The sequence below is a fragment of the Panicum virgatum genome, chromosome 3N, assembly GCF_016808335.1.
Source record: "Panicum virgatum strain AP13 chromosome 3N, P.virgatum_v5, whole genome shotgun sequence".
In the NCBI taxonomy this organism is placed as follows: Eukaryota; Viridiplantae; Streptophyta; class Magnoliopsida; order Poales; family Poaceae; genus Panicum; species Panicum virgatum.
Window position 1 is genome coordinate 806,945 of NC_053147.1, and position 18,193 is coordinate 825,137.

Genomic DNA, 18,193 nt, shown 5'->3' on the forward strand with positions numbered 1-18,193 from the left:
TTTGTTGATTAGACTATTCGACTCATAATAGAAATCAATGATCACGACACAAAACTAAAAGGAATGTGAATGGAGATGCGAGGAAGAGAAATTGAAGATTTTTATATTTTTTTGCATGGAAGAGAAATTGAAGAAAAAAAACTATTTCTTTGGATATGCTAGGGTTGGAAGCATGTAGCTTTATATTAACCTCTACATGTTGAGCTGTGCATAGATATGATAGCTTAGGATATTATTCACGCGTAGTAGATTCAAGAGTTATACCAAGACCCATGCACCCGAGCTAAACTACCCTCCTTGATTTATGGAAACCATATCAGGTCCTCAGGAAAGAGATAGATAGGCTCGATTAGATGGCCTCGTGCAGGACGGGCAACAGCCAGCAGACAGATCGATCGAACAATATTTTTTGGACGAGAAGCATCCAGCAACACTCTTGCTCCACGACCGGCAAATGAATGCTGTGTAGCCGTGTAGGTTCCATCCAGCAGGCTTGCATGCAACACTCTTGCTCCACGACCTGCAAATGCAAATGCAATGCCTGGGCTCAGATTCTGCCTCTGGCCGGCTCCAATGGGCCTCAGATTTTGCAGCCGCGCTTACATTTTAGTGGGCCGGTTCTGGTGACATGAATGCTGCTAATCTAGCCTTGAAGATTAATTAAAACATCCCATCAGAAAAAAGATTAATTAAACCATTGAGAATGTTTCTATTAACTATAGAGTGAACGGGGAACAAAAAGGTAAATTGGAGATGCGAAGAATCGAACCCCGAGCCTCTAATATGCAAGACATAGTGCTCTACCAATTGAGCTACATCCCCAAGTTTTATTTTGTTTATAATGCAACATTATATAAAACTAGCGAGAGTTTTTCCTTAACTAACTAACCAGAGATTAACATGCAATGTTAAAAGATAGTAGGTGGATGGATTAGTGCTCTACTAAAATTGAGCTGTGTCCCCAGTTTTTGTTTAGTTTTGCACATGCATGGATGTTAAAATCTATCTCGGTTATGTCATATATATATATATATATGTGCTTTGCAGAATAATGTTATATACATATTTTCTATATGGAAATAAATTAAATAAAAAATAATTAATTTTGGAGATGCGAGGAGTTGAACCCCGAACCTTTATCATGCACAGATTAACGCTCTACCAGTTGAGCTACATCCCCAACTTTCTATTGGTTTGCCATAATAAATATTTTTACATGTTTCCTATAGATGGAAGATAAATGCAAAAATATCTTTTTTGGAGATGCGGGAGTTGAACACCGTACCTTTATCATGCATAGATCAACGCTCTACCATTTCAGCTACATCCCCAACTTTTGTTTGCTCTATAAATATATATATATATATATATATATATATATATATATATATATATATATATATTGCCTGGAAGAGAATTTAAAGAAAAAACTAATTTCTTTGGAGATGCTAGGGGTCGAACCCTATAGCATGTTGAGCTGCATAGATGATAGCGTAGCCGCGTAGGATATTATTCACGCGTCGTAGTAGACTCATTATTGATTCAAACCAATCAAGAGTTATATACAAAGGCCATGTACACGAGCTAAACTACCCTCCTTGATTTATGGAAACCGTATCAGGAAAGAGAGAGAGAGATAGGCTCATCAGATGGCCTTGTGCTGGCTTGCATGCAGACGGCCAGACGCAGCACCCTCTCGCTCGACGACGAGCTCGGCCATCCTGACCTGCAAATAAATTAAAAGCTGGGCTGGGCAGCGGAATTGAAGAAGAATTGGGATTGGCTCTGGGCTCCGATAGATGGGCCTCAGATTTTGCAGCCCTCTCCTACATTTTAGTGGGCCGGTTCTGGTGACATGAAGATTAATTAAACCATTGAGAATGTTTATTTCTAATAACTATAGTTAACGGGAAAAAAATTAAATTGGAGATGCGAGGAATCGAGCCCCGAGCCTCTAAACATGCAAGCATAGTGCTCTACCAATTGAGCAACATCCCCAAGTTTTATTTGGTCCATAATGCAAAATTATATAAAACTAGAAAGAGTTTTTTCTTAACCAACTAACCGGAGATTAACGTGCACTGCTAAAAGATAGTAGATGCATGGATTAGTGCTCTACTAAAATTGAGCTACGTTCCCTAGTTTTTGTTTAGTTTTGCGCTACAGTTAGTTTCATAATTATTTTATCTTCGTCCTTTTACTTGCGCACATGCATGGATGTTAAAATCTATCTGGGTTAAGTCATATGATTTCACATATACAGATATTCATACTATCTAGACTAAGGGATTTGATTCCACCATTCTAGCCAAGATCCTATAAATAAGGAAGTGTCATCTCATCTGCAGCCGTCCAGTACTAAATGCTAAACAACAGCATGTGGCAGCATCGATTAGAAATGTAGACGTACTAGTTGAGTATGCCACCTATCTACCATTGTGGTCCAACAGGAAACGGGCTAAGAATGAATGTTTCAATGATTGCAGATGAGCAAAAGGAAGAAGGAGCTCGGCAAGGTCAAATCTGTGGACTAGAGAGACAGATGGTCCCTGGCCAGCACCTCTTCCATTCTTCCATGTGGAGACGCACATAGCTAGACTTGTAGTTGTATTGGTTAGTTGGCAACGCATTGTTTACTCGAATGGTTGGCATTTTCACAATGGCGGTCTATACATATGTGCAACTAGTTTAATTAGTTCACATGAACTATCGCCAGACCAGTATGTAGCAACACAGCTAGAAAAACTCCTATCAGTACCCATGTCATCCCACCTATGCATGACATGTAACTAGATGCGAGATGTTTTCCTTTTAAAGTAGCCGTGGATGCCTATTTAGTACCAGTTAATAACATCACCCGGTACAAAAAGTCATTTTTAGTACCGGTCGGTGTTATCGACCGGTACTAAATGGCTGCGCTATTTTAGTACCGGACTAAAACACCAACCTGTACTAATTGGTGACCTTTAGTATCAGGTGGTGTTATGATCCGGTACTAAATGGCATTAGGGGGCGTCAAAATTTAGAACCGGTACTAGATGCACCCCGAAGGCATTTAGTACCGGTCCTAAATGTGACTGGTACTAACACTTATGGACAAATGACTAGTTTTCTCGTAGTGCAATAACCAACTTCAGAGCTGAGACACTGTAAGTAGAACTTCATTATCATTACGAACTGAACTATAATGGAATAATGGATATGCATGTTGTTGGCCAAATATTTGCTGCAGAGTAAGCCGACTACACAGCTAGCTGCTGCTGCAGTTACAAATCAAAGAGCGAGCTGAGCATGATGCTATATATGTATCTGCGTATGATTCGGTTGTGACCTACTGGCCGTACATTTGCTCACATTGCCGATCTGAATCTGAAGCTTCGATATTATTGTACGCACAATCAAATAAGATTCTCAGCTATTCTAACTGTAGTCCAAGAAGCGAGCGTATGATTTGATCACATGACCAAGACGCGGTTTAACTGAATTGAGTGATATATAGCTAGAAACTCCGGATATGTACAAATATTAGTACCTCTGTTTGGACTTCACATGGTCGGCATTCAGAGAACTCTGTTAGGACTGACCACACTAAGCATTTGACCAGATAAGTAGATAACCTAACCTGAGGGCAATATTGTGTGATTTGAGAGAGTAAGAGAATGCAGGACGGAAATGCATCGTACGCAGATGTCTGAATTATCCAACATTTAGGCGTCTGCATGCTTCGATTATATCCGACCAGCTCGAGAAAAAAGTGTATTATAGCTACAGTCAAAGAGAAAGGTGTATTATAGCTAGTCAAAGCGAATTATATATTTTTCCAGATCTCACGGTGACATGCATGTTCACTACACAACAGGTCAGCCATATGCTTGATGCCCTTTTGCTCCACAGCACTAGAGAAGCATCCATGTTCTCTGCATGTTCATGTTCCCACTAGTGGTGGCGGACGTGGAAGCAGTTAAGCAGCTAGCGTGCTTAGTAGTTCCACTCGCAACCATGTTACCTGCCCGGCCACAATATATGTACAGGCCACAGTTACTAATAACACTGAGCAAGTCCAAACAGCAGATACCAACATTCCTACATTCCATCCATCGGTCTTCACCCCCAACAAGATCGATCTACTACTCTCCTAGTCCTGCTCACAAGTGAAGAGAAGCTAGCCACAGCTCAGTCTCTCTGCAGATCGCCGATGAAGGCTGTGTGCTGCAGCGCGGCCGTGAGCGCCGTGATCTTGCTCCATCTCCTCCTCCTCGGCAGCGCCACTGCAGAAGCAGCATCGACGACGACGACAACCCAGCCTCCGGACAGCCAAGGTTGGGCGGCTGCCAGGAGGTTGCTGCTACTGCAACCGACGGCGATCATGGCCACGGCCACCAACACCTTCCATGTCAAGGGCGCCGCCCATCAACCAGCGACGACGACGACGACAACGGCGGCGGCCAGAGGCACCAAGCCCACTGTGGAGTTCAACGCCAGCACCAAGTCGGCGCCGGGGAGCGGATTCAACCCCAGGCAGAATTAGTTAGCCAATCCATCATACAAGGTCACGGCCGATTGACCGGAATCTACAAGCGCCCTTTGGGTCTCGCAGCTTGTACCTCTTCTGACGATCCTCTTTTGTAGGTTTGTAAGTTGTAACTATAGCTTGCTTCCCCCCCCCCCCCCCCCCCACCCCCTCTCTCTCTCTCTTCTTTTCCTTGGTCAGCTTGTAGTAGACACAACTAATTAATGACCTGGTAGGACTCCTACGAGCAAAAGGCAATTTCAGTTCAATAGTGCTGGATCATAATTAAGCATAGAATCACAAGTCTTGTGTAGAAACGATCATAATGTTGTTGATTTAGCATAGGATGGCTCACTTTGTTGGCATTCATCCAGAAGTCAGAATTGGGGAAACAAATGTGTCTGTTTCTCTGCACTATATGTTGGTAACTTGAGATCCATCTATACTCGTCCGCCTTCCTTCCCTTATCTTTGGAAGCAAAATAAGGCAAGCTTGGCCGTCATGGGTATGATTACATAGCTTACTGCATCTACACATGACCCCAAGCGGGAACTCTGCCCCAGCAAACTTGACCATACAGGCACAGGCTCTTTCCCCCAAATCCTGTCTGTTCATTTCAAATCTAATAATGAGAGCGCCATGATTATGCACCCAAAAATTAGGTTATGATTTCAAAATAATGATAATTAAATTTAAACGATGTCATCACAAATATTTGCAGTTCACATCATATCTATGAGACTATGACCAGTAAGTTCTACTGATGTTTCAGACCTAAAACTGTTCTAACATTGGGCCATTCTTAAAGATCAATGCCAACGGTTTCTTTTTGCCTCAGAAGATCAATGCAAAGGAAAAGGCGAAGTCTAACTACTATATATGACCATGAACAGTAAGACAACTCCTCTGACGAAAAGGAAGAACTTAGGCCGTGTTTAGTTCCAACGCAAAAAATTTTTGCGATGGAATCTTGCTAATTTGAAGTACTAAATGAAGTCTATTTACAATTTTTTTTTGCACAGATGGGTTGTAAATCACGAGACGAATCTAACGATACTAATTAATCCATAATTAACAGATAATTACTGTAGCATCACTGTTGCAAATCATGGATTAAATAGGCTCATTAGATTCATCTCGCGATTTACAACCCATCCACGCAAAAAGTTTTGTAAATAGACTTCATTTAGTACTCCATGCATATGTCAAAACATTCGATGTGACGTTTTTTTTTGCATTTAGAGGGTTTACGGGTAACGATCTAAATAGGGCCTTAGTTATACATCACAAAAGCCACATGCCTATTCTACAAATCTTTCTAATCCGTGACCATTGGTCCTACTTCGCTTGCAGGGCCAGTCACGTATAAGCTCGATACTCGGGGATTATTTTTTTAATGTACAGAGTTAGCACAAGGTGCTGCCTTTATAGCCCGATGAATGCTATGCCACCATTAAATCACTGTCGTTGGGCAGATGGAGATTGCTGCACCTGCACCGGAGGAAAGAAGCTCATGCCTGATGATTGAAAGAATCCAGTTGATGTCGGTGATTGCTGTGGTGCCTGAGGAGACTGCTGCTGCTGCTGGGGCTGGCTCTGAGCGGGTGGAAGTGGAGGTGGGGGAGGTGGCCCGCTTGGTCCTGGGAAACCTGCCGGCAGAATGTTGGACAAAGGAGGTGGAGGTGGCATAGAGCCTGCCATCATCCCGAAAGGTCCTCCCATTCCGATCATTCCTCCAGTATTTTGACCAAATTGTTGTAGAAGTGGTGGCAATAGAGATGGCAATGGCGGTGGAGGTGGTGGAAATGGAACTGGCGTTCGTGGTTGCGTGCCTCCAAGAGTAGTAGGCACTGCTCCCATCTGTTGTTGCACCTGTGGCGCTTGCCCAAAAAAGGGAGAAGCACCCATATCACCAGCCTGCTTCTCAAGCCTAGGCCTCTTTTCAATCTGGAAGCCTGGTGGTCCTCCAGATAATTCTCCAGAAGGTGATCCACCATTTATGGAAGCAGCTTGCTCAGCGGCAAGAGATGAGAGAATGGAGCTAAGCACAGGTGCTGACAAAGATGCAAGCTTATCTGCCATAGCTGCTGCCGACCTCTTGGACTCGTCACCCACTGCACTGAATGTAGGCCGAAGTGAGGTTGCTGGAGTCAGTGGCTGTGACTGTGGAGGTGTCGACCTTACTCCTGAACCTTGCACCGTACCAGCTGTTTGCTCTGGTGGAGTAATCATGAGCGGACTAGGACTAGATTGTGTGGCGCTTGTGCTAAGGGCACCACCCAGTTGTTGTCTAAGTTGAATGACACGTTCAGTCTCTGCTCGAGCAACCTGTTTTGACAATGAGATCAAAGATTAGCAAGGTATCACTTTAATAATGTCATAAAATCGGTAGATCCTAATTACAATTGCAGAACAGATACAAATATCAAATACAATGATATTACCAATATTAAAGAAAGTTAATTGTGACCTCACAGATAAATTCCAGCAAGAAAGTTAATTGAGGCAGTGATAGGCAACAAGACATGCATTACTCCATAACCTGGAATACAAATTTAAATCTCTATTTCAAAATAAGACCTCAGGCATTTCAGCTCATCCCCAATCAGACAGAGGAATGCAACAGCCAGACTGGGTGGATGTCAAGACCACAGACCTATATGGAAGGTGATGCACAGGGACTATCGGAGTGCTAGGGAAGTAGTCTAGGTGCGTTTTCTTTCAAAAATATATCTGAATCAGGAAGCAGTTCAAGTGAACCATGGGATTTAACTAACCTGTGGGGTAGCCAGGTAGCAATAGGAGTCGGTAGGACGCATACTCGTGCTAGAGGAACACTAGATAGCTTGACACATGTGCTCACTGCTCACTATCCCAAGTGCATTCAGCAATTCATAAAGTCTTTATTTTTCTTTTGTTAACTAAGCAGCATGAATCTAGAATTGGGAGCTGGCTAATGTGAGACCGAAACCACCTTTTCTGATATGTCCACTCCACAACCAGGGGGTTCTTCAAAACCTCAGGGCTCAGACTTGAAAAAAGAAACATAAGGAGAATGAGGCAAAGACCGCAAGTGTGTTCAAGATCTATGTGAAGACACACAGTAAGTATTAATTAGACAGGGTGGTGATTTGATCTTCTACAATTTCCATCAATCTCGATGGGGATGCCATTGGGTAAAGATTACAATAATCAGGAACAGTACTGTAAAATGACTCCCAAGATTAGTCAAGTAAGAATTAGCAATCTGCCTTTCCCAGTGCCTTCTCAACCCTCTGGCCTCCTTGGGGCTGTCTGGTAGCTGAGCACTGCTGGGGGGGCGCACCTATCCAGTCGCACCAATGAATTACAAAACCAAATTTTTAACACACTTGAACACATCACAGCTCTCTCCTGCAGTAGAATCCTTTCCACCAATCTACCAATTCACTCGAATATAGGGTATGAGGATAGGACCCACTCCCCTACCCATGCCTGTACAGATCATTAGAAATTCAATACTACCCACTCTATTAAATTGAGCAAAATTTCACTATACTCAACTCGCGTTGACACCATAGAATTCTAACGAGATCAATTAAATGTGTTGGGCGTGATTCAATACTATAAAGGACCTGCTTTGCACAGATTGGGAAACTAAATGCACAAGCAGACTCCATAGGCATGAAGAAAATGAACGAAGCATTAAAGACCAAAAGTTTAGTATTGGAATTTCAACCTAGTGTTGACACCGTAAATTTTAATAGCTCAACTGAAACTTGGGGGAGATAATTCGGAGCTGGCAGGACCAACTACACAGGTGAGTCCACTTGCAATGTAGGGGCAATGGATAATATTATCTACTTGTAGGTCTACACAAATCCACTTATAGACATTCGCTATCATGGCTATGGATGGATAGGCAGGATTCTGATGGGTATGGTTGTTAATCGGGTTTCCCACACCTACCAAAACAGAAAACCTCTGAATTCACAGAATGGTCCAAGCCCAAATGCATGTAAAAAGTACCACAAAATACTGTCTTTAACATAAGGCGCACCAAGTTGATATGATTTATGAATTATGATCGCTGACATATACATGCAACAAACACATACCAAGCAAACCACAATTGGTTTAATAATGTTAGCGCCTCCCTAGGAATCTGTGCATGTCCTGCCTCTATTTCTAATTATTTTATCACACTCTGAACATGTGGATGCATTCATCAACAAGATGCCAAAGATAGATGAAACATTCTACTTATGGCCACATATCATAGGGCATCCTAGCCAGTACCAAGATAAAAGAATATTGTCCAGAAACTCCAAAATAGATTAATAGAATAGACAGGACAAGATATATAAGCATCATAATGAGAATACTTACAGATCTAGAACATGCTCAGCATTTATGACCTAATAAACCCCATTTAATTGGGCATTAACAGTAAAGGCATCATAGGGCAGAATGACCTAGGACATGATTTTGCAAGGAAATAACAACAAACGAAAAGGACAACAGCATGCGATAAGATAAAGAATAATTCTTACTTGCAACTGGCTGCGAAGAACCATTGACTTTGACTCCTGTCATATAAGAAAAACATACAGTTCTAAACAGCACAAGGCATGTAATTGAAATGGAACATTGGAGAGGTAATGAAAGCCTCAAGACCTGTTCGCTGAGAGCTTTTTTTAATTGATTGATCAGGGATATCCTCGCCGCATCTACACTTTCAAGTTGTTCGATGCACTGCTTTAGGGTCATTTCTTGTTCTTGAAGGTCGGAAATCAATGTTGATGCTGGCTGATTACCTTATGAAAAAAATACAGGACAAAAAAAGCAGAGCACATAAGAGTGCGGTCAAACTTTCTACAACAGCAAATATTCACAACATTAAATAACAACAACAACAACAACAACAACATAGCCTTTTTTCCCAACACAACATTAAATATGAGCAAGAAAAATCCTTACCATTGGTGCTAGCATCGTTTATATCTTTATTTATCCTCTCCAAAACACCAACAGTACTCTTACATTTGTTTAAAACTGTGTCTTCATCAAAATGTTGATCAAGGACCGATTGGTATGCAGTTACAATCTTTTCAGGCATCCCACCAACAGTAAGTTTCTACAGTAAAAGCCAACAAATAAGAAGGTGCCCTAATATACAACCCAATATGTTAGATACACGCAGGAGAATAAGCAACTTACTTTTACTGTCGTACCAGAATCCTTCCGTGAAACTTTGGAATTTGAAGGGGGGTTAGAGCTAGGATTTGAACTATTCCCGTTCTTATCCAATATATGAGGGTTGTCACCAAAAATGCCATCTTTCAGACTTTCAATACGAGTCCCAAAAACCTTACGTTCATCCCAAATTCCTATCTGCAGTTCCGAAAAAAAATAGCAAGATAGACTTATTTTTTTACTTGCAATAAAAGATAAGTAAATGATTAAATTTACCATCAGTAATTCCATAATCAATATAGTCATGCTATGAATAGGAACTTTCCGTACAGAGTGAAGGTCCAAGCAAACTATGACCCACAAACCCTATGCACTTATTTATACATATCATACCAGTGAAAGAGTCTGAATCGATGTTTCTGGCAGCTGACTAGCAACATACCAAGCAAGACACTCATTTGAGGAATAATGTACTCATTAAACCCAACACTCCTAGAAATAGAGGAATTAGGCTACAAACTAAGAAGGCTATCTGCTTTCCCCGGACACGCAGGAAAGCTACGTAACAAAAGGCTGATTGTTTTACTAATTGATGCAGCTGTACTGCTGTAGTATTACTATTAGCTCACATTTTTCTCTACACATGATTATACAAATCAAAATATAATGCACCATGCCCTGATGCACGTGATTATGATCACATCATCAAAATACACCAGAGCAAACAAAAGTGCTATCTGGAATCCAGTTAAGCAAACCAAGGATAGTTGAATAATAGAGCAGCAATAAGTATATGGCTCAATAATTTCCCATAACAACTAAACCAATGATGGTGAATCCAATGGTACTGACACATTTAGATTCTCCTGAATTTTTGGACAATGCTCTCGGACAAATCTAGAATAAAAGGAGCTGGTGGAATGCGAAGAATTAATTATGTAGCAATGAAAAATGATGAAACTTACTAATCTTGCCACCACTTTCTTTCCTTCTTCTCCCCCATTTTCATAGACATGTTTCAGTGATCTAGGTAGAACCCTCCAGAACTCATTCACAAAGTCTCCTCCCTTGCGTTTGCTGTTTTGCAGGATATCATTCGATAGATACAGGAATGATACTTTCTTATCCTTTGTTGCACTATTAAACTGCTTCTCCCATGTGTCTACAACCCTTTTGGCCCTCTTGCGGTGAAAAATGCACCATTGTGAAAGTGCTGCATAAGAATTAAGGAATACAAAAAAAAGAACTACTAATGCAATCTCTAAATGCAAACTTACATAGGAAATAAGGACAATTCTAATTAAAAAGGGACAAAAAAAGAACATATGCAGTATATCTCACAGTTCCTCGCTTAGATATGGAGCAACATATGGCATGAAATTCCTCACAAATAAGCAGCACAATCAATCATATTGAAATAGTAGGATCCTCTTTTTCTACGGTCAATAAAGAAGGGCATGCAGCATGCTAATACTGCAGACTGTACCTTTACTTCAAACTCCAAACATATGCCTTGCAGAATTTGTTTAATCAATAGGTGGTTACGGGTGTAGGATGTGTCCTCACCTCACTGGTTAGTTGGCTCAGCCATAATATAAAAAGGTGAAGTAGTTTTCACAGTACATTTTCAGTGCAATAATATGCTGCCACAATTTATTTTGGACATGGCATAGTTGACATAAGGTTATCAGATCAGAATACAATAAAGTTCAATCAGCGAACCAAGAGTAAAAACAGCTTACTAGTTACTATCATATTAGTACATAAATAACAGCAACCAGAGCAAGCTAGTTTGGCAGTTAGAACTTAGAACCACCTCACCAATATTTAGTTCCTTAGTGAAGGATATGTCATATAATTTTTTTCCTCACTTAATTGGCAAACTGAACAGGATAGCAGAAATATATGCCCCAAAGAATATTGATTATTAATATATGCAATGTAGAGCCCTAGGAGTTCATGTTATCCTTTCCATTTCACAAAGGGTACAGCCTCGAAAGATAATGAAAATCATATTTATAGAGAGATGGTAACCAAGCATTGGCAGTAACAACAATAATAACAAAGCCTTTTAGTCACCAGAAAGTTGCTGTAGCCTAGAGCTGAAACCAAACGGGAGCCAGCAATAAAGGGAACAAAGAAGTAAAAGAGAAAAGGGTATTAGTGACAGTAAGATGGTGATAGTGCTTTAGCAAGATGATGGTAGCCTAGGTCATCTTTTGGGCTAATGGAAGTGAAAACACATGGAGTCCTGATTTCTACGCCTTTTATATCCAAGGATAAAAACACTTAAAAAATCAAGCTCATTAGATATCCAAAACTTTTACTATGATGTATTTACATTTACAATACTATTTTTCTCAAATAAACTGCCTGAGAGAGACACTAAAATCAAGAAAAATGCCTGGCAGTGAAGTAACCATAAATCACATTGTCATATGATATGATAAAATCATACACAGCGAGGATTTTTAACTTCTATTCATGTGCACCAGAAAACTAACAACAAGACAATAAGCACTGCACGGAATGGAACAGGCCCACTTAGCAAGCCCAATGAAATCTCCTGAGCAGTTCTACTCATAGACATTGCAATTTGCAAGTTAGGGCTACTTGATCAAAAGAAAATGAAACGGACAGCAACACGCTTCGGAATTTGCGAGCGTGCAAGAAAGTAACCATGGAAAAAAGGATACTCTGAATACTCGCCGCTGAGCTGTTGAGCTTGCTGAGCTTCTCGACCAGCCTGTGCTCGCTGAAGGAGCCGCCTCCCCCGCCGCCGGCGCCACCTGCGGCGCCGCCGCCGTCCCCCGTTTCCGCGTCTACATCCGCCTTCGCGCCCGCCATCACGAAGGCTCCAACTAATTCAGCTCCCCCGCGGAAGACCCCAAAACCTAGACAAATGCGTACTCCTTGCGAAGCAAGATCGAACCACGCGTAAACATTCAGAAAAAAAATCCCAAAAAATCAGAAATTTTGGGATTATGGTGGGAGATTGGAGGTCGGAGTTAGGGGGCTAGAGATGCATACCTCGGTAGCGAGTCCCTTAGTCCAGCGTGCCGCCGCGGATGAGGGGAAGGGGAAGGGGAGCGGGGAGAAGCCGAGAGGGTTTGGTTTTGCTGCGGTGGCTTTCCACCCTTTCTTTCCCCCTTGCCCTTGTGCGTCTGTGTTTCTGTGGTTTTCTTTTTTATTTTATTTTTTATTTGTGCGAAAATATTGTTGCCGCTTCGCTTATTTTGTGCGAGAACCTAGGGTAGAAGAAAGTGTTAAAAAAAACTGACGTATAGACGGCGTTGTTGAGAAAGCGAAGGGATGGTACGATAGTGAGGCTGTCATTGTGTTAGTATCATGTTAAAATTCGAAGAAAAATCTTATAGAAAAAAAATACTTGTCCTGATATTAGAGAAATATTATCTGATTGCATCCTAGCTTAGTGTTAGCTTAATGCCGTGTGAACGTTAAAGTTACAAAGAAAATACTACTGCCGAAGAAATGTATATACTACGAGTTTTAGAGAAAACGCACTATTGCGGTCCTATGAAGTTAAAGATAAGTGGATCATTCGTTTTGCGAGTTTAGAAATAATTCATCAAAATTGCATGTTATTTGGCCCGTCCACTTCAGATTTTTGGACCAGCTGCAGCTGCACATCCCAACCAAATAGGTCTGAGCAGCAAAAAAAAAGTCCAAACATTCATGTGTTGTGTAATTGTGAAAAGATTAGTAGAGGAAATATTTTATTAAAATAATTTGTAGGCTACAATGATTCAGCTATTTGACCGGACCTCAGCTGAAAAACGTTACTTGATGTGGTAGGCTACATATATACATTGGTAGATATATAAATGATTTCAGCCACTTGCGCCGATCGACCTCTCAGCTGAACTAAAAACATAACTTGATTGACTCTGCTCTAGGAGATCCGTCAGATTTTGGTCCGTGGCATGTAATGTTGGAAGTTTGACTCTGCTGTAGGAGGAGCTGCTTGTCAAGTGCGATCGTCAGATACGGAAAAGATGATGCTAGAAGCGCCGTCGTCTGTATCATCATCAGGTTCCAAGCGGTAGAGTTGCTGGCCGGCGGCGAAGTTGCCGAGCAGCTGGTACGAGCTCGGCGAGCCATCCATGGTTAAACAAAGGCAGTCGGTGCCTGATCGAATCAATGGTGATCGAGTATCATTGAAGAGGTGGTGGAAGCCGACGGCGCACTGGAGGAGGCCGTGGAGGAGCGTCCGCGCGGGGTCCTCGGCGCCGTACCAGAGCTCCTCCACCACGTCGTGGTACTCGCCGCGGTTGAACAGCGCCACCGCCGCGTCGAACCCAGCAGCAGGCCAAGCTTTCACACTCACCTGCTGATCACCTCAGCCGATCACAATCACTTCAAATTTTTGCTAAACAATAATAACAATCACTTCAAAGTCTCACTATCTAAATGCCCTTCACACGTGGGGTTCAAATCATTTTCAGTTCAAATGATGCCTGTCAGGCTACTTGGCTGAATCATATATCTAGTACCAGTTATAGAAGAGTATATAGCCTATGGGTTGCAAGCTTCTAATTCATTTCGTCAACTGTCTAGTCTCCCATCACTTATTCCATATCCTGGCTTGCAGCAACTCATCAACAACTGTTCAATGATACACTTGTCAAGATCAACAAGGAGCTCGCATTTTTGCATTTTGAGGTGCGAGCATGCATAAACCAGTATGATGGAATGGTGTACTACGGAGTGGCTAATAACATTGCTGACGAAGAATCAAAGCTCGGAACAAAGTATTTTGTGCCCCAGATTGCATTCTACAAGGGACTGGTATGTGTTAGCTTGCTTTGTATAGCTCAATCTGACATTACATATGCTGTTGATTTTCACATGTATTGATGTAACTAATGATTCCTGTGGCAGTTAGAAGCAATTGTTCAGGAAGCTGGAAATGATGGAGCATAACCAGTATTGACGCTCTCAATGTCCGGCTGGACAACCAGGTTTGTTGTACAGTATTCTGGGAACATGATTTGTTGGTTTTCATGTATTTATTCACCATGTGCTTGGTTTAGCTCATAATGGCTACAAATTTACAAGCAATTAAGCATATAATAGTTTCATATACTTTTTGCAGTTGCCGTGTCATCAATGATAGCAGTAGTACCTTTAGTATTTTCTGTGAAATACTGAAATGGCATGGCATAGCAGCACTATAATATATACCGATTGTTAGGCCTTAATCTTTATTGCAATATGACGTGACGAGTTGTTGACTGTTCTGTTCCCAGGTCATAGTTGTGGACGGTTCACAGGACAGCCAATCTCGTCTTCCTACTTCCATAACGAACTTCTCACTGACCCAGAAAGAGAAAACTCTGGATGAACTGATACGGGACTGTTGGTTGTCATACACCTCCACAGGCAAGATTGGCCTGGGCACCAGATCATTTCTTGATCTCCGAAGCTGGTTCCACGGTAACAACATCCCATCATGTGTGGTCTGTAACGAAGCTTGTATTAAGGTACCGTTACTTGATGATTCTATGATTTTCAGTTGCCGTGGTCTTGTTTTAAATTTACCATGTAACCTACAAAAGTTATGATCTATTTTTCTATTGTTTATGTTCTGCAACAGGCCTCAAGTTGTCCTAATGATGAATGCAATGTAAGAATCCATGAGTACTGTCAGAGGAAGAAATTTTCACAACGAAAGGTAGTCACCTAATTCTAGTTGACACTGTTACCATTGTTGATTTTTAAAGATATGGCTTTCTAACTCATCTGCATATGCAGGCTTCGAGAGGTTGTCCAGGTTGCGGTACCGAATGGCCCCGCCAGGATGGTGAAGCCGGTGGCGATGATGATGTGAATGAGCCTGGTGAGGATGAAGGCCCTTCAGCTAACCATTCATCAAGGAAGAGGCGCAAGCAAGTCAAAGCTGAGCTGGTGGAAGAAAATAAAAACGCAGGCCCATCAACGGCAGTGCCTAGGAGTAGGACCCTTAGAAGCGTTAAAGCCGAAGCCGTTGAGGCTGCTCAAGAGGCGTCTTCTGCAGGAGCTTCGCAGGCAACCAGGACTCCCAAAAGAAGGAAGAAGTGATGATGCTGTCTAATGAATGATAGGTAGTGAGATTGGCAGGCTCTCTCTTTTGTCTGTACATATGGAAGATGGTGTGTGATGGCAGTAGATGGTTATTTCGAAGCGGCAATGCTGCAGCTTCTAGTGCTGGCAGGCCTTAAGATGATGGTGTTAGAAACTTCTAGAGATTATTTATCTGACAGTGTATCAATCTAGCTAGACGGGTACATTTTACTGGTTTGGAAGTGGAGAACCTATCTGAGCACTGAAGCATGTTGAAGTTGGTTTCAAGCATGTTATTTTGATATTTTCATTGCTTGTTCCTATATTCCACCTGTTAAGACGCTAAGGCATTATCAAGACTTGGGGGTGTTTAGTTGGTGAAAAAGTTTTCATTTGGATACTGTAACACATTTTGTTGTTATTTAATAATTAATGTTCAATCATGGATTAATTAGGCTTAAAAGTTTCTTCTCATTCTAATCAGTTAAACTGTGCAATTAGTTATTTTTTCCAACTGCGTTTAATACTCCATGCATGTGTTCAAAGATTCGATGTGACGGATACTGTAGAAAGTTTTTTAAGAAACTAAACGCCTTTACATTGGACGTGAATGGACGTTGCTGGAAAGGCAAGATTGGAGTACAGTGCCTGATCTTTTAGTTCAGATCTGCATGCAGATGCACAGATGAAGTGGATTGCTCGTTTCTCGTTCAGTGATAATCAAATACAATGAAGTGGGTTTTATTCCTGATGGATACCAGAGGTTGCCCAAGAGGTTTCTTCAGCAGGATCAGGGTTTCAGAAACGACCAGGGGCGTAGACAGGGGGGGGGGGCGGACAGGGGCCTGGCCCCCCTATGGTTCTCAAATTTACATTGGAAATTTGAAATTTGATTAAATTTTTATATAAATTAGCATGGTTGGCCTCCCCTAATAATGAAAAAAACAACTTCCTGGCTCCGACCCTGGAAACGACTGGTTTCTCAACTCCCTGATCATCAAGGCCAAGCTTTACCTTGGTCAGAGCAAAGATTTTGGTGAAGCTGACCAAATTACACCGTGCTATGCCTGATCCTGTTCTAATCCGTTCGAATCTGATCAAGTCCTTATGTGTTCTAAAAGGATCCACATTAGCCGTTTCTTTGTAAAATCTAGAGAAATTGGAGAATCGAAATGAAACCGTTTTTTGATCAGTCTATATGGACCCCACTCAGAAACAGTTTTCCGCCGAACGACTCGTAGGAGGTGAGAAGGGCCCTGACTCGGTCCCAAAGTGTTAATGTCTGTAACTGTCTCTGTGCTTTGGAATGGAGCTATCGCATTGGTACCAAGAATCCAAGATGATGATCACGCATCACTCCGGGCCACACAACCTGCGCCACCCGAGAGTCCGAGACTCAGCCATCTGATCCCTGGCCGAGCTGAACCTTAACAGTTAAGACACAGACTACTGCAGCATAGAACATACAATCGAGGCCTCATGGTACGCTATATGTGCTTTTTGGAAAGAAATTAAGAGACAACTCAACACTATCAAAAAGGAAAAAGAACCTATGGCCACCTATATTGGTATCCCTCCATGTGCTACGCTGATCTGGTTAATCAAGATGAGTGTAGCTCATGGAGGCTCATATGCGGCCATATGTATCAACTCCTATCAAATCACGTTATTGGTTGTAATGAGGGGGAACTCATGTATCTTAATTTAAGAATACAACATATATATATACATATATATACGTCAACATACGTAACATATATATGCCTCCCTTCCCAGCTGGCCCATCTCATTACATATCCTATACAGACATATTATGTTATTATATTGTGCTAAATCCCGGCCCTTCTCTAAGACTCCGATCAAGTAGAGGAAATCAAGCATCAGGACAAGCCCATGTTGCTAAATTACTGTGCCTGCTAATGCGACACAGCACACCACCATGCATGGACAAAGTCAAACCAGCCGCTCCACCACTATACGTTCCTTTCGTGATCATCAGTACACTTTGTCAACATGTACCGAATAACATGCATGTACTTGAACATCTTACTATTACTAATTGGAGGCTCATTTCAGGCCTGCCATCTAAAATTCTAGGTGGACACTCTATAAAAATCGAGATGTTCTAGAAATTCTCACAAAAATCAGAAACATCTAGTCATCCATCTTAATACTCTAATCATAATAATCATTGGATTTGTTATCTTTTCTAATGAATTATCCACATCTGCCATTATAAAAATACACTACCTAAACATGTATCTAAATTACACACATTTGCTATTATAAAAAAAAACTAAAGTAACCCCTAATCTTCGTGTAAATTACCCACACATGCCATTAAAACAATAATGCAAAAATGGTCCCTAAATTTGTATATAAATTATACAATTATATCATTATTAAAAGTTAAAGTATAGTAACCCCTAAATCTGAATCTAAATT

At 41.5% G+C, this 18,193-nt stretch overlaps 1 protein-coding gene and 1 pseudogene across 1 annotated transcript; one reads left to right on the forward strand and one right to left on the reverse strand.

The window, feature by feature from the left end:
- Nucleotides 1–5,713: 5,713 nt before the first annotated feature.
- On the reverse strand, nt 5,714–12,872 carry LOC120663466 (regulation of nuclear pre-mRNA domain-containing protein 2-like). The gene is made up of 8 exons (XM_039942287.1): nt 12,716–12,872; nt 12,382–12,597; nt 10,651–10,898; nt 9,710–9,883; nt 9,470–9,626; nt 9,167–9,306; nt 9,043–9,078; nt 5,714–6,838 (listed from the first exon to the last, which is right to left on the reverse strand). Exons 2-8 carry the CDS (start codon nt 12,530–12,532, stop codon nt 5,969–5,971), a joined length of 1,776 nt encoding a protein of 591 aa, XP_039798221.1. The 5' UTR covers nt 12,533–12,597; nt 12,716–12,872; the 3' UTR covers nt 5,714–5,968.
- Nucleotides 12,873–13,809: 937 nt separating this feature from the next.
- LOC120666698 lies at nt 13,810–16,071 on the forward strand (annotated as a pseudogene).
- The last annotated feature ends 2,122 nt before the right edge of the window (nt 16,072–18,193 follow it).